Consider the following 22,659-nt stretch of genomic DNA (forward strand, 5'->3'; position numbering starts at 1 on the left):
TTCCCTTACCTGCCCCACCAAACTACCTGCCCTTACCTTCCCTTACCTGCCCCACCACACTACCTTCCCTTATCTGCCCCACCAAACTACCTTCCCTTACCTGCCCCACCAAACTACCTTCCCTTACCTGCCCCACCAAACTACCTTCCCTTACCTTCCCTTATCTGCCCCACCAAACTACCTGCCCTTACCTGCCCCACCAAACTACCTGCCCTTACCTTCCCTTACCTGCCCCACCAAACTACCTGCCCTTACCTTCCCTTACCTGCCCCACCAAACTACCTTCCCTTATCTGCCCCACCAAACTACCTGCCCTTACCTTCCCTTACCTGCCCCACCAAACTACCTGCCCTTACCTGCCCCACCACACTACCTTCCCTTACCTGCCCCACCAAACTACCTGCCCTTACCTTCCCTTACCTGCACCACCAAACTACCTGCCCTTACCTTCCCTTACCTGCCCCACCACACTACCTTCCCTTATCTGCCCCACCAAACTACCTGCCCTTACCTTCCCTTACCTGCCCCACCAAACTACCTTCCCTTACCTGCCCCACCAAACTACCTGCCCTTACCTTCCCTTACCTGCCCCACCAAACTACCTGCCCTTACCTTCCCTTACCTGCCCCACCAAACTACCTTCCCTTATCTGCCCCACCAAACTACCTGCCCTTACCTTCCCTTACCTGCCCCACCAAACTACCTTCCCTTACCTTCCCTTACCTGCCCCACCAAACTACCTGCCCTTACCTTCCCTTACCTGCCCCACCAAACTACCTTCCCTTACCTGCCCCACCAAACTACCTGCCCTTACCTTCCCTTACCTGCCCCACCAAACTACCTGCCCTTACCTTCCCTTACCTGCCCCACCAAACTACCTTCCCTTACCTGCCCCACCAAACTACCTGCCCTTACCTTCCCTTACCTGCCCCACCAAACGACCTTCCCTTACCTGCCCCACCAAACTACCTGCCCCACCAAACTACCTTCCCTTACCTGCCCCACCAAACTACCTTCCCTTACCTGCCCCACCAAATTACCTGCCCCACCAAACTACCTTCCCTTACCTGCCCCACCAAACTACCTGCCCTTACCTTCCCTTACCTGCCCCACCAAACTACCTGCCCTTACCTTCCCTTACCTGCCCCACCAAACTACCTGCCCTTACCTGTCCCACCAAACTACCTGCCCTTACCTGCCCCACCAAACTACCTGCCCTTACCTTCCCTTACCTGCCCCACCAAACTACCTGCCCTTACCTTCCCTTACCTGCCCCACCAAACTACCTGCCCTTACCTTCCCTTACCTGCCCCACCAAACTACCTGCCCTTACCTTCCCTTACCTGCCCCACCAAACTACCTGCCCTTACCTTCCCCACCAAACTACCTGCCCTTACCATTAGAGAACAAGGACAGGTATGTATCACAGAATGTTGTTGTTTCCCCAGCTACAATTTCATTCATTCATTCATATCACATGAGGTTTCATTATTAATGTGTGTGTGTGTGTGTGTGTGGTTTCTCCCAGCTCCTGTTGTCTCACTATAAGACAGAGTCTAACCTAGAAGGAGGTCTTGGCAACACTCCTGTCATGTTAGCCTGCTCCATCAATAATACTGAGGCTCTCTCTATACTGGTGAGAGGAACACTATATTTTCTCTCTCTCTCTCTCTCTCTCTCTCTCTCTCTCGCTCTCTCTCTCTCTCCTCCCCTCCCTCTCTCTCTCTCTCGCTCTCTCTCTCTCTCGCTCTCTCTCTCTCTCTCCTCCCTCCCTCTATGTGCATCATAAGGCATTATAAAGGACGTTATAAAGCCTTGTACATACTTCATTGAAAGTGCTATCGAATCAGGTAATATAGGCTTAAGTGTCTGTAAGTGTATACAGTACACATATTGCCTGTTGTACAATTAATGTAAAATAATACTCAATAATCCTGAGAGAATGTATACAAAATATGTATAATGTTTATAGCCAAGAGATAGAATAACGCACACAGCTTCCAGTCTCTCCTAGAATTTAGATGTTACCAATACAGTATTATTAACTGTCACAACTCTGCTTTGTGTCAATGCTTTATTAAAAACTCCTGCCTCTGTCCTATTCCCTGCACTGTAGCTGAGGCATGGGGCGCGGCTCTCCAGTCAGAACAAACTGGGCCACTATGCTATCCATGCAGCTGCCTTCGCAGGCTCAAAGAAAGCCATGGATGTCATCCTCAAAGCTGGTACGGCATTATGATGAGGAGAATAAAGGATTGCATTTGTATAGGATGCTACACTTGTCCATGGGTGTAAAAAGCACTTTACTATTGTGAGTCCATTACTAGCCTGGTCCCAGATCTGTTTGTGCTTTTGTCAATTCCAATGCTGTCCTTGTCAAGCCAAACATGTTAGCATGATAGCATGTTAGCATGATACCATGTTAGCATGATAGCATGTTAGCATGGTAGCATGATAGCATGATAGCACAAACAGGCTAATACTCTGGCTAATCCCTTACCAGTGTTACCATCTTTGTCAAAATCAAATCAAATCAAATGTTATTGGTGAACAGCTTATTATTGGTTGATTCGGATACTTTCTTAGTGGGAAAATCTGACCTAATTTTTCAACAACAAGTTTCCAAGTCAGGAAATTTCAGAGTTTCCAAGTTCTCTTGAACAAAACATGATACACAGTGGCCATTTTGTGTCAACATACAGGATCTTTGTTACTGATAGACGGGAGCCATTTTATGTCAATATACAGGATCTTTGTTACTGATACACGGGAGCCATTTTATGTCAACATACAGGATCTTTGTTACTGATACACGGGAGCCATTTTGTGTCAATATACAGGATCTTTGTTACTGATACATGGGAGCCATTTGGTGCCTAAATGGTCATCTAGGGAGCCACACAAACCAGAGACCTCAGCACAGACACACTGTTTACCTAACCTGGGAGGTCTGCAGCTGAGCCATACATAACAGGATGCGGATGTGTTTAGTACAACAGCAAAACATTTGTGAAGCTTCTGTCGTTGTCAGTTTTGGGGACCAAACGGGAATTGACATTCCTTAAGGCCAGGCCTAGCCAGATCTCCACAGATGGCATGACTAAGGGGAAATGAGTTGAGATAGAAGACTCACGTGTTTGTTCAGTTGTCACCCTAGTTTACATTACACTGTGAAACCAAACACAACAACGTTCTGAGTTATTCATTTGAACAGGATATACCATAATGCTTCAGAGATTCAACTCAATTCATCCGTCCACTTAGGTCTCAATAGTCCTTATACAAGGAAAGGAAACCACTTTAGATGATGAGCCCTCTGCATGTAGCATCCTGTCCAGGGGGGTGTACTTGTACATAACTCTGCCTGTGTGTTTTGTTTTGTTTTCCAGGAGAGGAGATGGGTCATTCCATAGAGGAACACATTAATTTCCTGGATAAGTCGTGCAGTAGTCCACTTCACCTGGCGGTCAGGGGAGGCAACATGGACATCATTGAGTTCTGCATCCACAAAGGAGCCAAGATCGACCAGCAACAGGTACATTAGGATGGGGTGGCAGGTAGCCTAGTGGTTAGAGTGTAGAGGTGGCAGGTAGCCTAGTGGTTAGAGTGTAGAGGTGGCAGGTAGCCTAGTGGTTAGAGTGTAGAGGTGGCAGGTAGCCTAGTGGTTAGAGTGTTGGACTAGTAACCAGCAGGTAGCCTAGTGGTTAGAGCGTTGGACTAGTAACCAGCAGGTAGCCTAGTGGTTAGAGCGTTAGACTAGTTACCAGCAGGTAGCCTAGTGGTTAGGGCGTTGGACTAGTAACCAGCAGGTAGCCTAGTGGTTAGAGTGTTGGACTAGTAACCAGCAGGTAGCCTAGTGGTTAGAGCGTTGGACTAGTTACCAGCAGGTAGCCTAGTGGTTAGGGCGTTGGACTAGTAACCAGCAGGTAGCCTAGTGGTTAGAGTGTTGGACTAGTAACCAGCAGGTAGCCTAGTGGTTAGAGAGTTGGGCCAGTAACCAGCAGGTAGCCTAGTGGTTAGAGCGTTGGACTAGTAACCAGCAGGTAGCCTAGTGGTTAGAGCGTTGGACTAGCAAACGAAAGTTTGCAAGATCGAATCCCTGAGCTGACAAGGTACAAGTCTGTCGAGGGAATAGGGTGCCAATAGGGTGCTATTAAGGACGCATTTCCAGTTCAGATGCAGGACCAGAAGTCTAGAGGGTCCAGAGATAATAGGGGGCCCAGATAATAATAACTTCCACTTCCTGTACTGACCTCCACTTCCTGTACTGACCTGACCTCCACTTATTAATGTACTGAACTGACCTCCACTTATTAATGTACTGAACTGACCTCCACTTCCTGTACTGAACTGATCTCCACTTATTAATGTACTGAACTGACCTCCACTTCCTGTACTGATCTCCACTTCCTGTACTGAACTGACCTCCACTTATTAATGTACTGACCTGACCTCCACTTATTAATGTACTGTACTGATCTCCACTTCCTGTACTGATCTCCACTTCCTGTACTGAACTGACCTCCACTTATTAATGTACTGTACTGATCTCCACTTATTAATGTACTGAACTGACCTCCACTTCCTGTACTGCACTGACCTCCACTTACTAATGTACTGAACTGACCTCCACTTATTAATGTACTGAACTGACCGCCACTTATTAATGTACTGAACTGACCTCCACTTCCTGTACTGAACTGACCTCCACTTCCTGTACTGAACTGACCTCCACTTCCTGTACTGAACTGACCTCCACTTATTAATGTACTGAACTGACCTCCACGTATTAATGTACTGAACTGACCTCCACTTATTAATGTACTGAACTGACCTCCACTTCCTGTACTGACCTGACCTCCACTTATTAATGTATTGAACTGACCTCCACTTATTAATTTACTGAACTGACCTCCACTTATTAATGTACTGAACTGACCTCCACTTCCTGTACTGAACTGACCTCCACTTATTAATTTACTGAACTGACCTCCACTTTCTGTACTGATCTCCACTTCCTGTACTGAACTGACCTCCACTTATTAATGTACTGTACTGATCTCCACTTATTAATGTACTGAACTGATCTCCACGTCCTGTACTGAACTGACCTCCACTTCCTGTACTGAACTGACCTCCACTTATTAATGTACTGTACTGATCTCCACTTATTAATGTACTGAACTGACCTCCACTTCCTGTACTGAACTGAACTCCACTTATTAATGTACTGAACTGACCTCCACTTATTAATGTACTGTACTGATCTCGACTTATTAATGTACTGTACAGACCTCCACTTCCTGTACTGACCTGACCTCCACTTATTAATGTACTGTACAGACCTCCACTTCCTGTACTGAACTGACCTCCACTTCCTGTACTGACCTGACCTCCACTTATTAATGTACTGATCTCCACTTATTAATGTACTGATCTGTCTGTCTGTCTGTCTGTCTGTCTGTCTGTCTGTCTGTCTGTCTGTATGTCTGTCTGTCTGTCTGTCTGTCTGTCTGTCTGTCTGTCTGTCTGTCTGTCTGTCTGTCTGTCTGTCTGTGTACTGTACTCCAGGTGGACCGGTCCACAGCGCTGCACTTTGCCTGTTCCCAGGGAGCTACAGAGGCTGTTAAACTGATGCTGTCCTCCTACAGCAGGCTGGACAGCATCATTAACCTGCCTGATGGAGCCTGCCAGACACCTCTACACAGGTGGGACACCTTTTTTTCATTCATTTCTTCCTTCGTTCATTTATTACTTCATTCACTCATCCATTTGAATGATATTTTGTTTATATAATTTTTCAAATGATTCATGACAACCAGACATCCAGACATTCCATTCTATTGTGAACAGACCCAAACATTGTTCAGGAGTCAGAACAATGTTTGCTCGTGACAAATGTTTAAAAAGGAAACATTAATCACAGAGTAATCGGCTGTGACCTCACAACTAGCCTAATACCTATGTTGTGCCCCAAAATGTACCCTATTCCCTATTTAGTGCACTACTTTTGACCAGGCCCCATAACCCTATTCCCTATTTAGTGCACTACTTTTGACCAGGCCCCATAACCCTATTCCCTATTTAGTGCACTACTTTAGACCAGGCCCCATAACCCTATTCCCTATTTAGTGCACTACTTTTGACTAGAACCGTAGTGTGCCATTTAGGATGCAGTTCTAGTTGTACCTCTTGTCCTTTGTCTTTATGACCAGTAACCACGGTAACTATCCAACTGCAGTGTGTGTGTTGTGTGTGTGTGTGTAAAGAGGGAAAATGACTCGGCAACACCTGGTTAATACCCACATCATAACTACCGTCATAAACAATTGAATGATAACATAGAAAAAAGGCAATGTGAAGAGAGTATGGCATGACTGGTTTTTTAATATTAGTGATCATAAAGATATGCCTCAGTCTCACATCCCCTCTGTATCTAACAGCTATGTGTGTTGGCACAGGAAGCCACACTAAGTACACTGGAAAAGGAACAGCTTTTTAAATATTTAGCTGTTTTAGACTGTATTCTTCAGCTAACAAGTATGAAACCGTTAACAAATCCTGTCTGAAGTCAATGGAAAATAAAACCCTCATTATCCCATTAACTTCATATCAATTCAATGGGCTTTATTGGCTTGGAAAACATGTGTTAACATTGCCAAAGCAAGTGAGGTAGATAATAAACAAATCTACGTTGACCAATCGAATAAACTGGCCCTTGTGTAGCGTAGTCCATAGCATAGAAAGAGAATTAGTTAGAATGGACATCTCAATATTCTACCAGGCTAGTGTCCTGGGCTGTCTACCTGTCTAGTTCTAAAGATCAGTACAGAGCAAGGAAAGGAGGTGAGTAGAGGAAGCCACTTCAAGGAAAGGAGATGAGTGGAGGAAGCCACTTTAGACTATATAGGATGTACTGAATCATTGGATACTCTGACCCCTGGGCTCTGAACTTTGACTTTTAAAGCCTTGCCCTCGCTTCCTGTCCATCTTCTGGACGACCCTGGATTGTTTTGATCACGCGGGCTGGGACGTTCCGTGTAGCCTCGGATAATAACATTGATGTATACACACTGTATGAATGTATGAATGTATGAACACGGTGACTGAGTTCATCATAGGGGATGTTGTTCCCACTGTGACTAGTAAAACCTACCCAAACCAGAAACCGTGGATAGACGGCAGCATTCGTAGAAAACTGAAAGCTCGAACCACTGCATTTAACCATGGCAAGGTGACTGAGAATACGGTTGAATACAAACAGTGTAGTTATTCCCTCCGTAAGGCAATCAAAGAGGCAAAACGTCAGTACAGAGACAAAGTGGAGTCGCAAATCAACGGCTCAGACATGAGACGTATGTCGCAGGGTCTACAGACAATCATGGATTACAAAGGGAAAACCAGCCACGTCGCGGATATCGACGTCTGGCTCCTGAACAAGCTAAACACCTTCTTCGCCTGCTTTGAAGACAACACAGTGCCATCGACATGGCCCGCTCCCAAGGAATGTGGGTTCTCATTCCCTGTGGCCGATGTAAGACATTTAAACATGTTAACCCTAGCCACGTCCTCAGAGCATGCGCAGACCAGCTGGCTGGAGTGTTTATGGATATATTAAATCTCTCTCTATCCCAGTCATGCTGTCCCCACATGCTTCAAGATGGCCACCATTGTTCCTGTACCCAAGAAAACAAAGGTAACTGAACTAAATGACTATCGCCCCGTAGCACTCACTTCTGTCATCATGAAGTGCTTTGAGAGGCTAGTTATGGATCATATCACCTCCACCTTATCTGCCACCCTAGACCCAGTTCAATTTGCTTACCGCCCCAATCAATCCACAGACGATGCAATCACCATCGCACTGGACACTGCCCTGTCCCACCTGGACAAGAGGAATACCTATGTAAGAATGCAGTTCATTGACTAAAACACAGCATTCAACACCATAGTACCCTCCAAGCTCATCATTAAGCTTGTGGCCTTGGGTCTGAACCCCGCCCTGTGCAACCCAGTCCTGGACAGGTGGTGAAGGTAGGAAACAACTCCCTCCACTTCACTGATCCTCAACACAGGGGCCCCACAAGGGTGCGTGCTCAGCCCCCTCCTTTACTCCCTGTTCACCCATGACTGTGTGGCCACACCTCCAACTCAGTCATCAGGTTTGCAAAGGACACAACCATATTAGGCCTGATTACCAACAATGACGAGACAGCCTACAGGGAGGAGGTGAGAGCCCTGGTGGAGTGGTGCCAAGAAAATATACCTCTCCCTCAATGTCAAAAAAACAAAGGAGCTGATTGTGGACTTAGCAGAGGGAGCACACCCCTATACACATTGGCGGCAGTGGAGAAGGTACGTCCAACCGGCTTCAAAACCGCAGACCACGTGTAACCACGCCATCCCTGGACCTCCACATCTGGCTTCTTGACCTGTGGGATCGTCTGAGGGGGGGGGGGTGGACATATGCCCTCCCAGGCCCACCCATGGCTGCACCCCTGCCCAGTCAAGTGAAATCCATAGATTGGGGCCTAATGAATTTATTTCACATGGCTGATTTCCTTATATGAACTGTAACTCAGTAAAATCTTTGAAATGGTTGCATGTTGCGTTACAATTTTTATTGAGTGCCTTCGGAAAGTATTCAGACCCCTTGACTTTTTCCACATTTTGTTACGTTACAGCCTTATTCTAGAATGGATTAAAATGTTTTTTTTCCCTTCATCAATCTACACACAATACCCCATAATGACAAAGCAAAAACAGTTTTTTTGAAAATTCATTTATAAAATTTAAAAAACTTGAAATTTTACATTTAAATAAGTACTCAGACCCTTTACTCAGTACTTTGTTGAAGCACCTTTGGCAGTGATTACAGCCTCGAGTCTTCTTGGGTATGATGCTACAAGGTTGGCACACCTGTATTTGGAGAGTTTCTCCCATTCTTCTCTGCAGATCCTCTCAAGCTCTGTCAGGTTGGATGGGGAGCGTTGCTCCACAGCTATTTTCAGGTCTCTCCAGAGATAATCGATCGGGTTCAAGCTGGCCCACTCAAGGACATTCAGAGACTTGTTTCCGAAGCTACTCCTGCGGTCTCTTGGCTTTGTACTTAGGGTCGTTGTCTTTTTGAAGATGAACCTTTGCCTGAGTCTGAGGTCCTGAGCACTCTGGAGCAGGTTTTCATCAAGGATCTCTCTCTACTTTGCTCCGTTCATCTTTGCCTCAATCCCGACTAGTCTCCTAGTCCCTGCCACTGAAAAACATTCCCACAGCATGATGCTGCCACCACCATGCTTCACCGTAGGGATGGTGCCAGGTTTCCTCCAGACGTGAAACTTGGTATTCAGGCCAAAGAGTTCAATCTTGGTTTCCTCAGACCAGTGGATCTTGTTTGTCCAAGTGGGCTGTCATGTGCCTTTTACTGAGGGGTGTCTTCCATCTGGCCACTCTACCATAAAGGCCTGATTGGTAGAGTGCTGCAGTGATGGTTGTCCTTCTGGAAGGTTCTCCAATCTCCACAGAGGAACTCTAGAGCTCTGTCAGAGTGACCATCGGGTTCTTTGTCTCCTCCCTGACCAAGGCCGTTTGGCCGGGCGACCAGCTCTAGGAAGAGTCTTGGTTGTTCCAAACGTCTTCCATTTAAGAAGGATGGAGTCCACTGTGTTCTTGGGGACCTTCGGTGGTGCTGAAATTATTTGATACTCTTCCCCAGATCTGTGCCACGACACAATCCTGTCTCGGAGCAATTCCTTTGACCTCATGGCTTGGTTTTTGCTCTGACATGCACTGTCAACTGTGGGACATTATGTAGACAGGTGGGTACCTTTCCAAATCATGTCAAATCAATTGAATTTACCACAGATGGACTCCAATGAAGTTGTAGAAACATCTCAAGGATGATCAATGGAAACAGGATGCACCTGAGCTCAATTTCGAGTCTCATAGCAAAGGGTCTGAATACTTATGAAAGTAGGGTATTTCTGTTTTTAATTTTTAATACATTTGCAAACATTTCTCAAAAACTATTTTCACTTTGTTATTATGGGGTATTACAGTTGAAGTCGGAAGTTTACATACACTTAGGTTGGAGTAATATAAAACTCATTTTTTCTACCACTCCACAAATTTCGTGTTAACAAACTATAATTTTGCCAAATCGGTTAGGACATCTACTTTGTGCATGACACAACTCATTTTTCCAACAGACAGATTATTTCACTTATAATTCACTGTATCTGTAACGACCTGGGTGTCGGGGGGTGTGAAATCAGACGCAGGAACAGCAGAGCTTCAATACGGTGATCTTTAATGCCCAACCGGCAAACCAAAATGTCCAACACGGACTTACTGGGTGTCATAAACACCTGTCTACAAACACGGGAGACAAACCCAGTACACAATACAATAAACCACTCCCGAAATCCACAGCTACAGACGAACAATCCCGCACAAAGAAGCATACAGGCTGGCTGACTAATAAAGCCACACTAATTACCAATTACCTCAAACCAGGTGATACAAATAAACACATAAGGAGGGGGAGGAAAAATAGTCAGTGGCAGCTAGTAGGCCGGTGACGACGACCGCCGAGCGCCACCCGAACGGGAAGGAGAGCCTGCCTCGGTTGAAGTCGTGACAGTATCACAATTCCAGTGTGTCAGAAGATTACATACACTAAGTTGACTGTGCCTTTAAACAGCTTGGAATATTCCAGAAAATGATGTCATGGCTTTAGAAGCTTCTGATAGGCTAATTGACATAATTTGAGTCAATTGGAGGCCTACCTTCAAACACAGTGCCTCTTTGCTTGACATCATGGGAAAATCAAAAGAAATCAGCCAAGACCTCAGAGAAAATATTGTAGACCTCCACAAGCCTGATTCATCCTTGGGAGCAACTTCCAAACGCCTGAAGGTACCATGTTCATCTGTACAAACAATAGTACGCAAGTTTAAACACCATGGGACCACGCAGCCGTCATACCACTCAGGAAGGAGACGAATTCTGTCTCCTAGAGATGAATGTACTTTGATGCGAAAAGTGCAAATCAATCCCAGAACAACAGCAAAGGACCTTGTGAAGATGCTGGAGGAAACAGGTACAAAAGTATCTATATCCACAGTAAAACGAGTCCTATATCGACATAACCTGAAAGGCTGCTCAGCAAGGAAGAAGACACTGCTCCAAAACCGCCATTAAAAAAGCCAGACGACAGTTTTCAACTGCTCATGGGGACAAAGATCGTACTTTATGGATAAATGTCCTCTGGTCTGATGAGGAATGGGCCAAAATTCACCCAAGCTTGTGGAATGCAACCCGAAAGGTTTGACCCGAGTTAAACTATTTAAAGGCAATGCTACCAAATACTAATTGAGTGTATTGTAAACTTCTGACCCACTGGGAATGTGATGAAAGAAATAAAAGCTGAAATAAATCATTCTCTCTACTATTATTCTGACATTTCACATTCTTAAAATAAAGTGGTGATCCTAACTGACCTAAGACAGGGGAATTTTTTACTAGGATTAAATGTCAGGAATTTTGAAAAACTGAGTTTAAATGTATTTGGCTAAGGTGTATGTAAACTTCAGACTTCAACTGTATGTGTGGATATCAGAGTTTTAAAAATATATATATTTATCCATTTTAAATGTAATGTAACAAAACGTGGAAAAAACTCAAGGGGTCTAAATATTTTCTGAAGGCAAAGGGCAGCGTAAGCAAACAAGAGCCTGTTTAAAGCTGTGATATAATGCATGTTATTTCTCCAGGGCAACTATATTTGATCACACAGAATTGGCGGAGTACCTCATTTCAAAGGTAAATACAGTACACAAACGCACACACACACAAGCGCACACACACGCACACACACACAAGCACACACACACGCACACACACACAAGCACTCAAACACACACACAAACAGACACGCAGACATAGACACACACACACACACACACACACACACACACACACACACACACACACACACACACCAGAGTTGGCGGACACCTAATTTCAAAGGTAAACACACTACAATAATATGGCCCATAAACCATCCCATATAAGGTGCCAGTTTGAGCTACTGTAACAGTATAGCAATACTTGCTTTCCAAATGGCACCCCCTTTCCTGTATAGTGCACTACTTTTGACCAGGGCCTATGAGACCTGTTTGGCCAGGGGCACTGGTCAAAAGTAGTGCACTATATAGGGATTAGGTTGCCATTTGGGACTCAACTGTATTGAATTATGTGTTGACAGGGTGCAGACATCGACTACATAGACTGTAAGGGTCTTTCCCCACTGCTGCTGGCTACTAACTGCGGAGCCTGGAGAACTGTGGCTCTTCTGCTGTCCAAAGGTCAGCTGTTACAGATTCACAATGTTTCATAGTCGCATGCACAGGGTTGCAGGTGGGATTGCATGGTACAATAACTGTATTAAAAGTCAACATGTCTGTGGATCAAACTCAGATTTTGAAGTGTGTGTCTGTCTGTGTGTGTGTCTGTGTGTCTGTGTGTGTGTGTGTGTTTGTTTGTCTTTTTCAGGTGCCAACGTGAACATAAAGGACAAATCAGGATGTAACTTCCTCCATCTGGCCATCCTGCAACCCAAAGGCCTCAAAAACCTCTCCAGAGACATCTTACAGGTACACGATGTCCAATGGTAGAAGGGAAATATATGTTGTTACGGAAACTCAAGTGTAGGAATAGGTGTTGAAATTCATTAAGGTTAGGGTTAGGAACGAGGGTTACGTTAAGGTTGGCGCTGTAGAGAATAGCTGCCATCTTACGGACATTTGACCAATTCTGCTGTTTTGTGTGTTCTAAGATATTTTTTTTTCGTTTTTTTCACTACCTTGACATTTTGGCTTCTATAGACATTTCTGTAATAGGCCCCATCAAGTGTTTTAGGTTTATTGATTCAGAAATATAATGTCAAAACAAACTTTTGAGAAACTTATATGAGTGATAATAATTAGGTTTGTCCTATTTCACAGCTGTACAAGTGCGAATTTGATATATATATATTTTTTTACATATCTCACAGCCACTGAGACACCCTCGTTGTGTGGGCTCAAGGCCAGCGATCTGCCATTATTGACGGCGACCCTAAAGCTATTAGGGTTAAGTGCCATGGCACAGACAGATTTTTCACCTGTTCAGCTAGGGGGCTTGGGGATCTGAACCTGAGACCTTGCGGATACTGGCCCAACCCTCCAAGACTACCTACCGCCATAAAGGCAAAAAAATATTTAAAAGAAACACGTTGAAATTCTTTCTCTTTTGTTGTGTAAAGCACTGCAATCCACAATGAAGAGGACATTCAACACCAGATTGTGGTTCCCCAGGTCTTGAGAATAACTGTACCCGTGTTTTGGGGGCACAGACATCAATGAAATAAACAACTATATACATATTTGGGACTACTGCCCACATCTGTTTTTCAACAGAACAAAAAACCCAATCACACAGAATTACCATGTCTGGCTCTCGCGTTATGCCACAGGTGAAAGCAATTCCTAATGTCTCAGAGGGTCACCCCAGTGATCCCACAGTCATTAGTGGAACTAGGTCCCCATCTATTGGCCTTCATGTGTATTGCACCTCAGGGAAATACAATGCATTTGGGAAGTATTCAGACCACAGTACTACTCTGTGCATCACAGAATGGTTTTAATCTTTATTGACATTGCTGTGACCAACTGCTACATCATGTACAAGGAACTCTGCATACAGTGTCTTCAGAAAGTATTCAGACCACTTGACTTTTTCCACATTTTGTTACGTTACAGCCTTATTCTAAAATGTATTAAATTGTTTGTTTTTCCTGATAAATCTATATGACGTAGCCTGTCATGACGTAGCCTGTCATGACATAGCCTGTCATGACGTAGCCTGTCATGACGTGGCCTGTCATGACGTGGCCTGTCATGATGTGTCATGATGTGGCGTGGCCTGTCATGATGTGGCCTGTCATGATGTGGCCTGTCATGATGTGGCCTGTCATGATGTGGCCTGTCTTGATGCATCCTGTCTTGATGCGGCCTGTCTTGATGCATCCTGTCTTGATGCATCTTGTCTTGATGCATCCTGTCTTGATGCATCCTGTCTTGATGCATCCTGTCTTAACATAAAATAAACCTGTCTTAACATAAAATAAACCCTGTATCACCAAATGTGTATATTTATCAATAAATAAATAATAACGGTGCAAGTTATTGTAGACTACGTTACTCCCGTATCGTATCAACGAAATCAATAAACAGCGGCTTTACCGTTAGGCTATCAAAACAGTAAAATTATTAAATGATTTGTATGTTACCATTATCTACACAGTAAAGAGTAAATGTTTTTAAATAAATCAAATAGCCAATGGGTTAACACACAGTACATTCTTTCCAAATAATACCACAATTATAAAGTAGGCCTGCTAACGATTCATTCACAATGAATTTCATCCAGTTCATTATAATAAGAGAAGTGTCTTGATCCGATCATCGCCTTCAGCCTCGCTGCTCTTCAAACAGATCATCGCATTCAGCCTCGCTGCTCTTCAAACAGATCATCGCCTTCAGCCTCGCTGCTCTTCAAACAGATCATCGCCTTCAGCCTCGCTGTCTTCAAAGTCACGTCTCACGTTTGTTTCGTGGTGAACGATATGCTTGACATATTTCTTCATAACAAACAAAAACATAATATTTCTCCGTCATGGACGTGCTGACTCACTGAAGCTTACGGAATGAAACTAAGAATCACAAATGTACATTCTGTTATGCCGATTTCAAAACAACTTGGAACTCGGAAAAACAGTACGTTTCTGAAAATTAACCGTTCAGATTTTATTAATATAAATGTAAACTATGCACGTTTGATGCACGGGTGCGTCAATCGACTGTTAACTTTTTTGAACATAATATTTCTGCTATAATTTCCTATGACAGATAACAGCTTCTGGACATCAGAACAGCGACCTCGATTTGGAGGAAGATTTCTACTTCTACGAGTCGACAGCTCTGGATGTTCTACTTCCTCCGGCTCTAATCCCCGCGACTCGAAAGAGGAAGAGACCGTGCAAGAGAGGCAATCGAGCGTGCTCCCTGACGTGACTAGTCTGCGACTAAATAAACAGACTCTACACTCCATTCTATTGGCAAACGTACAATCACTAAGTTTGAGACTATCCTATCACCTGAAGAACTGTAATATCCTATATTTATCAGCGTCATGGCTGAACAAGGACATGGATAATATACACGTTTTAGCTGGGTTTTCTATTCATCGTCAAGACCGAACGGCAGCAGCTTGGGTTAAGGTTAAGTGGGGAGGTGTGTGTCTCTATTTTTATTAAAAATTGTATTTAACCTTTATTTAACTAGGCAAGTCAGTTAAGAACAAATTCTTATTTTCAATGACAGCCTAGGAACAGTGGGTTAACTGTCTTGTTCAGGGGCAGAACGACAGATTTTTACCTTGGTATAGAGGTCACTAATCCAGCCTCTTAAAAGAAATCCCGCTACGACCGCCGACGAGCAATCAAACTGTCAATACAGGACGAAGATCAAATCCTACTACACCGGCTCTGACACTCGTCGGATGTGGCAGGGCTTGCAAACTATCACGAATTACAAAGGGAAATCCAGCTGCGAGCTGCCCAGTGACGCAACCTACCAAATTCTTTCTATGCTCGCTTCGAGGCAAGCAGCACTGAACCATGCATGAGAGCACCAGCTGTTCCGGACGACTGTGTGATCTCGCACTCCGTAGCCAATGTGAGTAAGACCTTTAAACAGGTTAACACAAGACCTCAGGGCTAGACGGATTAGCATACTCTGAGAATGCGCTAACCAGCTGGCCTCTCCCTGACCCAGTCTGTAATATCATACTCAGAGCATGCCCTGACCAGCTGGCCTCTCCCTGACCCAGTCTGTAATATCATACTCAGAGCATGCCCTGACCAGCTGGCCTCTCCCTGATCCAGTCTGTAATATCATACTCAGAGCATGCCCTGATCATCTCGCCTCTCCCTGATCCAGTCTGTCATATCATACTCAGAGCATGCCCTGACCATCTCGCCTCTCCCTGATCCAGTCTGTAATATCATACTCAGAGCATGCCCTGACCATCTCGCCTCTCCCTGATCCAGTCTGTCATATCATACTCAGAGCATGCCCTGACCATCTCGCCTCTCCCTGACCCAGTCTGTAATATCATACTCAGAGCATGCCCTGACCATCTCGCCTCTCCCTGATCCAGTCTGTCATATCATACTCAGAGCATGCCCTGACCATCTGGCCTCTCCCTGATCCAGTCTGTAATATCATACTCAGAGCATGCCCTGATCAGCTGGCCTCTCCCTGACCCAGTCTGTAATATCATACTCAGAGCATGCCCTGACCAGCTGGCCTCTCCCTGATCCAGTCTGTCATATCATACTCAGAGCATGCCCTGACCATCTCGCCTCTCCCTGACCCAGTCTGTAATATCATACTCAGAGCATGCCCTGACCAGCTGGCCTCTCCCTGACCCAGTCTGTAATATCATACTCAGAGCATGCCCTGACCAGCTGGCCTCTCCCTGACCCAGTCTGTAATATCATACTCAGAGCATGCCCTGACCAGCTGGCCTCTCCCTGACCCAGTCTGTAATATCATACTCAGAGCATGCCCTGATCAGCTGGCCTCTCCCTGACCCAGTCTGTAATATCATACTCAGAGCATGCACTGACCAGCTGGCATCTCCCTGACCCAGTCTGTCATACTCCGAGTATGCGCTAACCAACTGGCAAGTGTCTTCACGGACATTTTCAAACTCTCCCTGTCCCAGTCTGTAATATCTACATGTTTCAAGCAGACCATAATAGTCCCTGTGCCAAAGAACGCCAACGTAACCAATCTAAATGACTATCGCCCCATTGCACTCACATCTGTTTCCATGAAATGCTTTGAAAGGCTGGTCATGGCTCACATCAACGCCATCATCCCAGACACCCTGGACCCACTCCTATTCATACCGCCCCAACAGATCCACAGATTAAGCCATCTCTATTACACTCCACACTGCCTTCTCCCACCTGGGCAAGAGGAACACCTACGTGTGAATGCTGTTTATTGACTATAGCTCAACGTTCAACACCATAGTGCTCTCCAAGCTCATCACTAAACTCAGGACCCTGGGAATGAACACCTCCCTCTGCAACTGGATCCTGGACTTTCTAACCGGCCGCCCGAGGTGGTAAGGGTAGGCAACAACACATCCCCCACGCTGACCCTCAACACTGGCGCCCTTCAGGGGTGTGTGTTTAGTCCCCTTCTGTACTCCCTGTTCACCCACAACTGCTTGGCCGCACATGACTCCAACACGATCATTAAGTTTGCTGACGACACAACATGGTTGGACTCATCACCGATGACGATGAGACAGCATATAGGGAGGTGAGTGGCTTGGCAGTGTGGTGCCAGGACAACAACCTCTCTCTCAACATCGGCAAGACAAAAGAGCTGATTGTGGACTACAGGAAACAAAGGGCCGAGCACGCACCCATTTATCATTGTCCACACACACACCAACACCGTCATAAAGAAGGCCTGACAACACCTCTTCCTTCCAGGAGTCTTAAAAGATTTGGCATGGGCCAACAGATCCTCAGAAAGTTCTACAGCTGTACCACTGAGAGCATCTTGACTTGATGCATCACCACTTGGTATGCCAACTGCTTGGCATCTGACTGCAAAGCGTTACGGAGGGTAGTGTGTACGGCCCAGCACATCACTGGGGCCGAGCTCCCTGCAATCCAGGACCTCTATACCAGGCGGTGTCAGAGGAAGGCCCTAAAAATTGACAAAGACTCCAGCCACCCAAGTCATAGACTGTTCTCTCTGCTACCGCACGGCAAGCGGTACCGATGCATCAAGTCTGGAACCTACAGGACCCTGAACAGCTTCTACCTCCAAGACATAAGACTACTAAATAGTTAGTCATATAGTTAACCAAATAACGACCCAGACTATCTGCATGGACTCTTTTTGCACTCAACTCTTTTGACTCATCACATACACTGCTGTTACCTTTTATTATGTATCCTGTAGCCTAGTCACTTTATCCCTACCTATATGTACATAGTTACCTTAATTACCTCGTACGTTGCACATTGACTCGGTACTGGTACCCCGTCTATATAGCCAAGTTATCGCTCGTCATTGTTTATTTATTCCTCTTGTTGTTATCTTTCTATTATTTTTCTCTTTATATTTCTCTCTGTATTGTTGAGAAGATCCGTAATTAACCTTTTCACTATATTAGTCTACACCTGTTGTTTACAAAGCAAGTCACGGATAACATTGAATTTATTTTAGACACTGTATAATTTCACTGAGGTCATGGTAAGGGTTAGGAAGGAAGGTTACGTAAAAGCAACTACACTAGTTTTTCGAAGTTAGGGAAAGGCATAAACATTAAAGGTGGGATAGCGTACCGCTTTCTGCCACCATTAATTTTCTGCCAGCTAACAATCTCTACCTCTACAAACCATTTAGAGTCTGTTCCTAGAGTCCAATAGGGTGCATCCTAAATGGCACATTAGTCCCTTTATAGTGCACTACTTTTGACCCGATCTGGAAGAAAGAAGTGCACTATAAAGGGAATAGGGTGCTGTTTGGGAGGGGCACCAAGGCTGGCTGTTGAACTATATTACCATCGCTCTGTGCCAAAACCATTTAGAGCTTTGCCAAGCGTCTCAGTGATCTGCTGTAGCCTCTTAAACAGTGAAGCACAGATAACAGACTTCAGCAGACCCTTTGGAAGGCAGACAGCATCTGTCTACCTGCTATTGGGAAGTCAGGGATCAAGTGTTTATGTGTGTGTGTGTGTGTCCTGCCCCCTTACAGCACAGCAGTGTGAAGGATCTGTTGAGTAACGAGGACAACAAGGGATGTACTCCTCTCCACTACGCCTGCAGACTGGGAATCCACGAATCTGTCAAGAACATCCTGGTTCTACAGGTGTCTCTGGACCGCAAGTCCAAGGACAAGAAGTCTGCCCTGCACTTCGCTGCCCAGTGAGTGGTGTTAGGCCTAGTGGGGTTATATACAAGTCTGCCCTACACTTTTCTGCCCAGTCAGTGGTGTTATTAATAGGGTAATATACTAGGCTAACCTTCACTGCCCAGTCAGTGGTGTTATTAATAGGGTAACATATTAGGCTAACCTTCGCTGCCCAGTCAGTGGTGTTATTAATAGGGTAACATACTAGGCTAACCTTCACTGCCCAGTCAGTGGTGTTATTAATAGGGTAACATACTAGGCTAACCTTCGCTGCCCAGTCAGTGGTGTTATTAATAGGGTAATATACTAGGCTAACCTTCACTGCCCAGTCAGTGGTGTTATTAATAGGGTAACATACTAGGCTAACCTTCACTGCCCAGTTAGTGGTGTTATTAATAGGGTAACATACTAGGCTAACCTTCACTGCCCAGTCAGTGGTGTTATTAATAGGGTAACATACTAGGCTAACCTTCGCTGCCCAGTCAGTGGTGTTATTAATAGGGTAACATATTAGGCTAACCTTCGCTGCCCAGTCAGTGGTGTTATTAATAGGGTAACATACTAGGCTAACCTTCACTGCCCAGTCAGTGGTGTTATTAATAGGGTAACATACTAGGCTAACCTTCGCTGCCCAGTCAGTGGTGTTATTAATAGGGTAACATACTAGGCTAACCTTCGCTGCCCAGTCAGTGGTGTTATTAATAGGGTAACATACTAGGCTAACCTTCACTGCCCAGTCAGTGGTGTTATTAATAGGGTAACATACTAGGCTAACCTTCGCTGCCCAGTCAGTGGTGTTATTAATAGGGTAATATACTAGGCTAACCTTCGCTGCCCAATCAGTGGTGTTATTAATAGGGTAACATACTAGGCTAACCTTCACTGCCCAGTCAGTGGTGTTATTAATAGGGTAATATACTAGGCTAACCTTCGCTGCCCAGTCAGTGGTGTTATTAGTAGGGTAACATACTAGGCTATCCTTCACTGCCCAGTCAGTGGTGTTATTAATAGGGTAATATACTAGGCTAACCTTCGCTGCCCAGTCAGTGGTGTTATTAATAGGGTAACATACTAGGCTAACCTTCACTGCCCAGTCAGTGGTGTTATTAATAGGGTAATATACTAGGCTAACCTTCACTGCCCAGTCAGTGGTGTTATTAGTAGGGTAACATACTAGGCTAACCTTCACTGCCCAGTCAGTGGTGTTATTAGTAGGGTAACATATTAGGCTAACCTTCACTGCCCAGTCAGTGGTGTTATTAGTAGGGTAACATACTATGTTGTATTAACACCAGGTAAACCCCTTAACCCTCCTCTCCTCTTCGCACTCTCATCAGGTATGGTCGTGTCAACACCTGCCAGCGTCTACTGGAGACCATCACAGACTCCCGTCTGCTGAATGAGGGGGACGAGAGAGGCCTGACCCCCCTACACCTGGCCTCTGGAGGGGGGCACACCAAGGTGGTGGAGCTGCTGCTTCGTAAAGGAGCCCTCTTTCACTGGTATTAACACTAACATCATCTGTACATTACCAGGTCTACTGTTTGTAGTTATGAAGACAGTTGCTCTGTTTTTGGTACTGTACATTACTAGGCCCTGTTACTGATGCTGGTGCCTCTTCTGCCCATCCTGGTGGAGATGGCAGCTTCTCCCAGGGTCATGTTGGTGGTGGTCTTGTCATAGTTATGAAGACAGCTGCTCTGTTTTTGGTACTGTACATTACTAGGCCCTGTTGCTGATGCTGGTGCCTCTTCTGCCCATCCTGGTGGAGATGGCAGCTTCTCCCAGGGTCATGTTGGTGGTGGTCTTGTCATAGTTATGAAGACAGCTGTTCTGTTTTTTGGCACTGATTATGCCTCTAAAGGTTTTGCAACAGATCCTCACGTCAATCTGTAAATATCGGCTTAGGAGTAGGGTCACCAACATTTCTGTAAAATGTCCCAAAAGTTCCTGCTATACCAGAAATCCCAGCGGGAATATTACCAGTATCAGGAGGGAACACGCAGGACATCTGGGAATTTCTTCAACCAGGATTTTTGGGAGACCTGTGCATTTTGGGAAAGTTAGCACCCCGTAGAAATAGAAGGAGTAGAACTGGCATCCCCCGTTCATGTCAATGATGACATAATGGGTAGACTGGCGGACATTGCAGGTACCCATGACTCCAAGTATGGCTGACTGCATACCTGGAGCGTGTCTGAAAGTGGGCGTTGCAAAAGAAGTGGGTGGATCAACTGTGATGGGTGGAACATCAGTGGGTGGAACATCAGTGGGTGGGTCAACAGTGGGTGGAACATCAGTGGGTGGGTCAACAGTGGGTGGGTCAACAGTGGGTGGGTGGAACAACAGTGGGTGGGTGGAACATCAGTGGGTGGGTCAACAGTGGGTGGGTCAACAGTGATGGGTGGAACATCAGTGGGTGAGTCAACAGTGATGGGTGGAACATCAGTGGGTGGAACATCAGTGGGTGGAACATCAGTGGGTGGGTCAACAGTGATGGGTGGAACATCAGTGGGTGGGTCAACAGTGATGGGTGGAACATCAGTGGGTGGAACATCAGTGGGTGGGTCAACAGTGATGGGTGGAACATCAGTGGGTGGGTCAACTGTGATGGGTGGAACATCAGTGGGTGGGTCAACAGTGATGGGTGGAACATCAGTGGGTGGAACATCAGTGGGTGGGTCAACTGTGATGGGTGGAACATCAGTGGGTGGGTCAACAGTGATGGGTGGAACATCAGTGGGTGGGTCAACAGTGATGGGTGGAACATCAGTGGGTGGAACATCAGTGGGTGGGTCAACTGTGATGGGTGGAACATCAGTGGGTGGGTCAACAGTGATGGGTGGAACATCAGTGGGTGGAACATCAGTGGGTGGGTCAACAGTGATGGGTGGAACATCAGTGGGTGGGTCAACAGTGATGGGTGGAACATCAGTGGGTGGAACATCAGTGGGTGGGTCAACAGTGATGGGTGGAACATCAGTGGGTGGGTCAACAGTGATGGGTGGAACATCAGTGGGTGGGTCAACAGTGATGGGTGGAACATCAGTGGGTGGAACATCAGTGGGTGGGTCAACTGTGATGGGTGGAACATCAGTGGGTGGGTCAACAGTGATGGGTGGAACATCAGTGGGTGGGTCAACAGTGATGGGTGGAACATCAGTGGGTGGAACATCAGTGGGTGGGTCAACTGTGATGGGTGGAACATCAGTGGGTGGGTCAACAGTGATGGGTGGAACATCCCTATGTTAATTGCTGTCAGTATGTCTGTCTGTCTGTATCTCTCTATTCCTTAGTGCTGTCAGTCTGTCTGTCTGTCAGTCTGTCTATTCCTCAGTGCTGTCTGTCTGTCCGTCTATTCCTCAGTGCTGTCTGTCAGTCTGTCTCTCTCTTCCTTAGTGATTACAAAGGGAGGACCTGTTTACACCATGCGGCGGCCGAGGGGTACACCCAGACCATGAAGATTGTCCTGGCCACCAACATCAAACTACTGGACAAGCTGGATGAGGATGGGGTTCAGTCAACCTTCATGCTTCATTCAGACAACCTTTATGCTTCATTCAGACAACCTTTATGTTTCATTCAGACAACCTTTATGTTTCATTCAGACAAC

General features: G+C 45.6%; 1 protein-coding gene across 3 annotated transcripts in view; it reads left to right on the forward strand.

Annotated features, from left to right (window-relative positions):
* Positions 1-22,659, forward strand: part of trpa1b (transient receptor potential cation channel, subfamily A, member 1b) — a 91,649-nt gene that overhangs the window by 39,135 nt on the left and 29,855 nt on the right. For all 3 annotated transcript variants that reach the window (XR_011676517.1, XM_071414113.1, XM_071414114.1), the window contains exons 5-14: positions 1,529-1,636; positions 2,117-2,225; positions 3,390-3,535; positions 5,572-5,708; positions 11,772-11,820; positions 12,266-12,365; positions 12,553-12,653; positions 18,891-19,060; positions 20,384-20,548; positions 22,446-22,560. Coding sequence is in view for 2 of the 3 variants with exons in the window: in XM_071414113.1 (XP_071270214.1) it covers positions 1,529-1,636; positions 2,117-2,225; positions 3,390-3,535; positions 5,572-5,708; positions 11,772-11,820; positions 12,266-12,365; positions 12,553-12,653; positions 18,891-19,060; positions 20,384-20,548; positions 22,446-22,560 (1,200 nt within the window). In the remaining variant the exon portion in view is untranslated. The remainder of the gene's footprint in view (positions 1-1,528; positions 1,637-2,116; positions 2,226-3,389; positions 3,536-5,571; positions 5,709-11,771; positions 11,821-12,265; positions 12,366-12,552; positions 12,654-18,890; positions 19,061-20,383; positions 20,549-22,445; positions 22,561-22,659) is intronic.

The sequence above is a fragment of the Salvelinus alpinus genome, chromosome 8 (assembly GCF_045679555.1).
Source record: "Salvelinus alpinus chromosome 8, SLU_Salpinus.1, whole genome shotgun sequence".
NCBI lineage: Eukaryota > Metazoa > Chordata > Actinopteri > Salmoniformes > Salmonidae > Salvelinus > Salvelinus alpinus.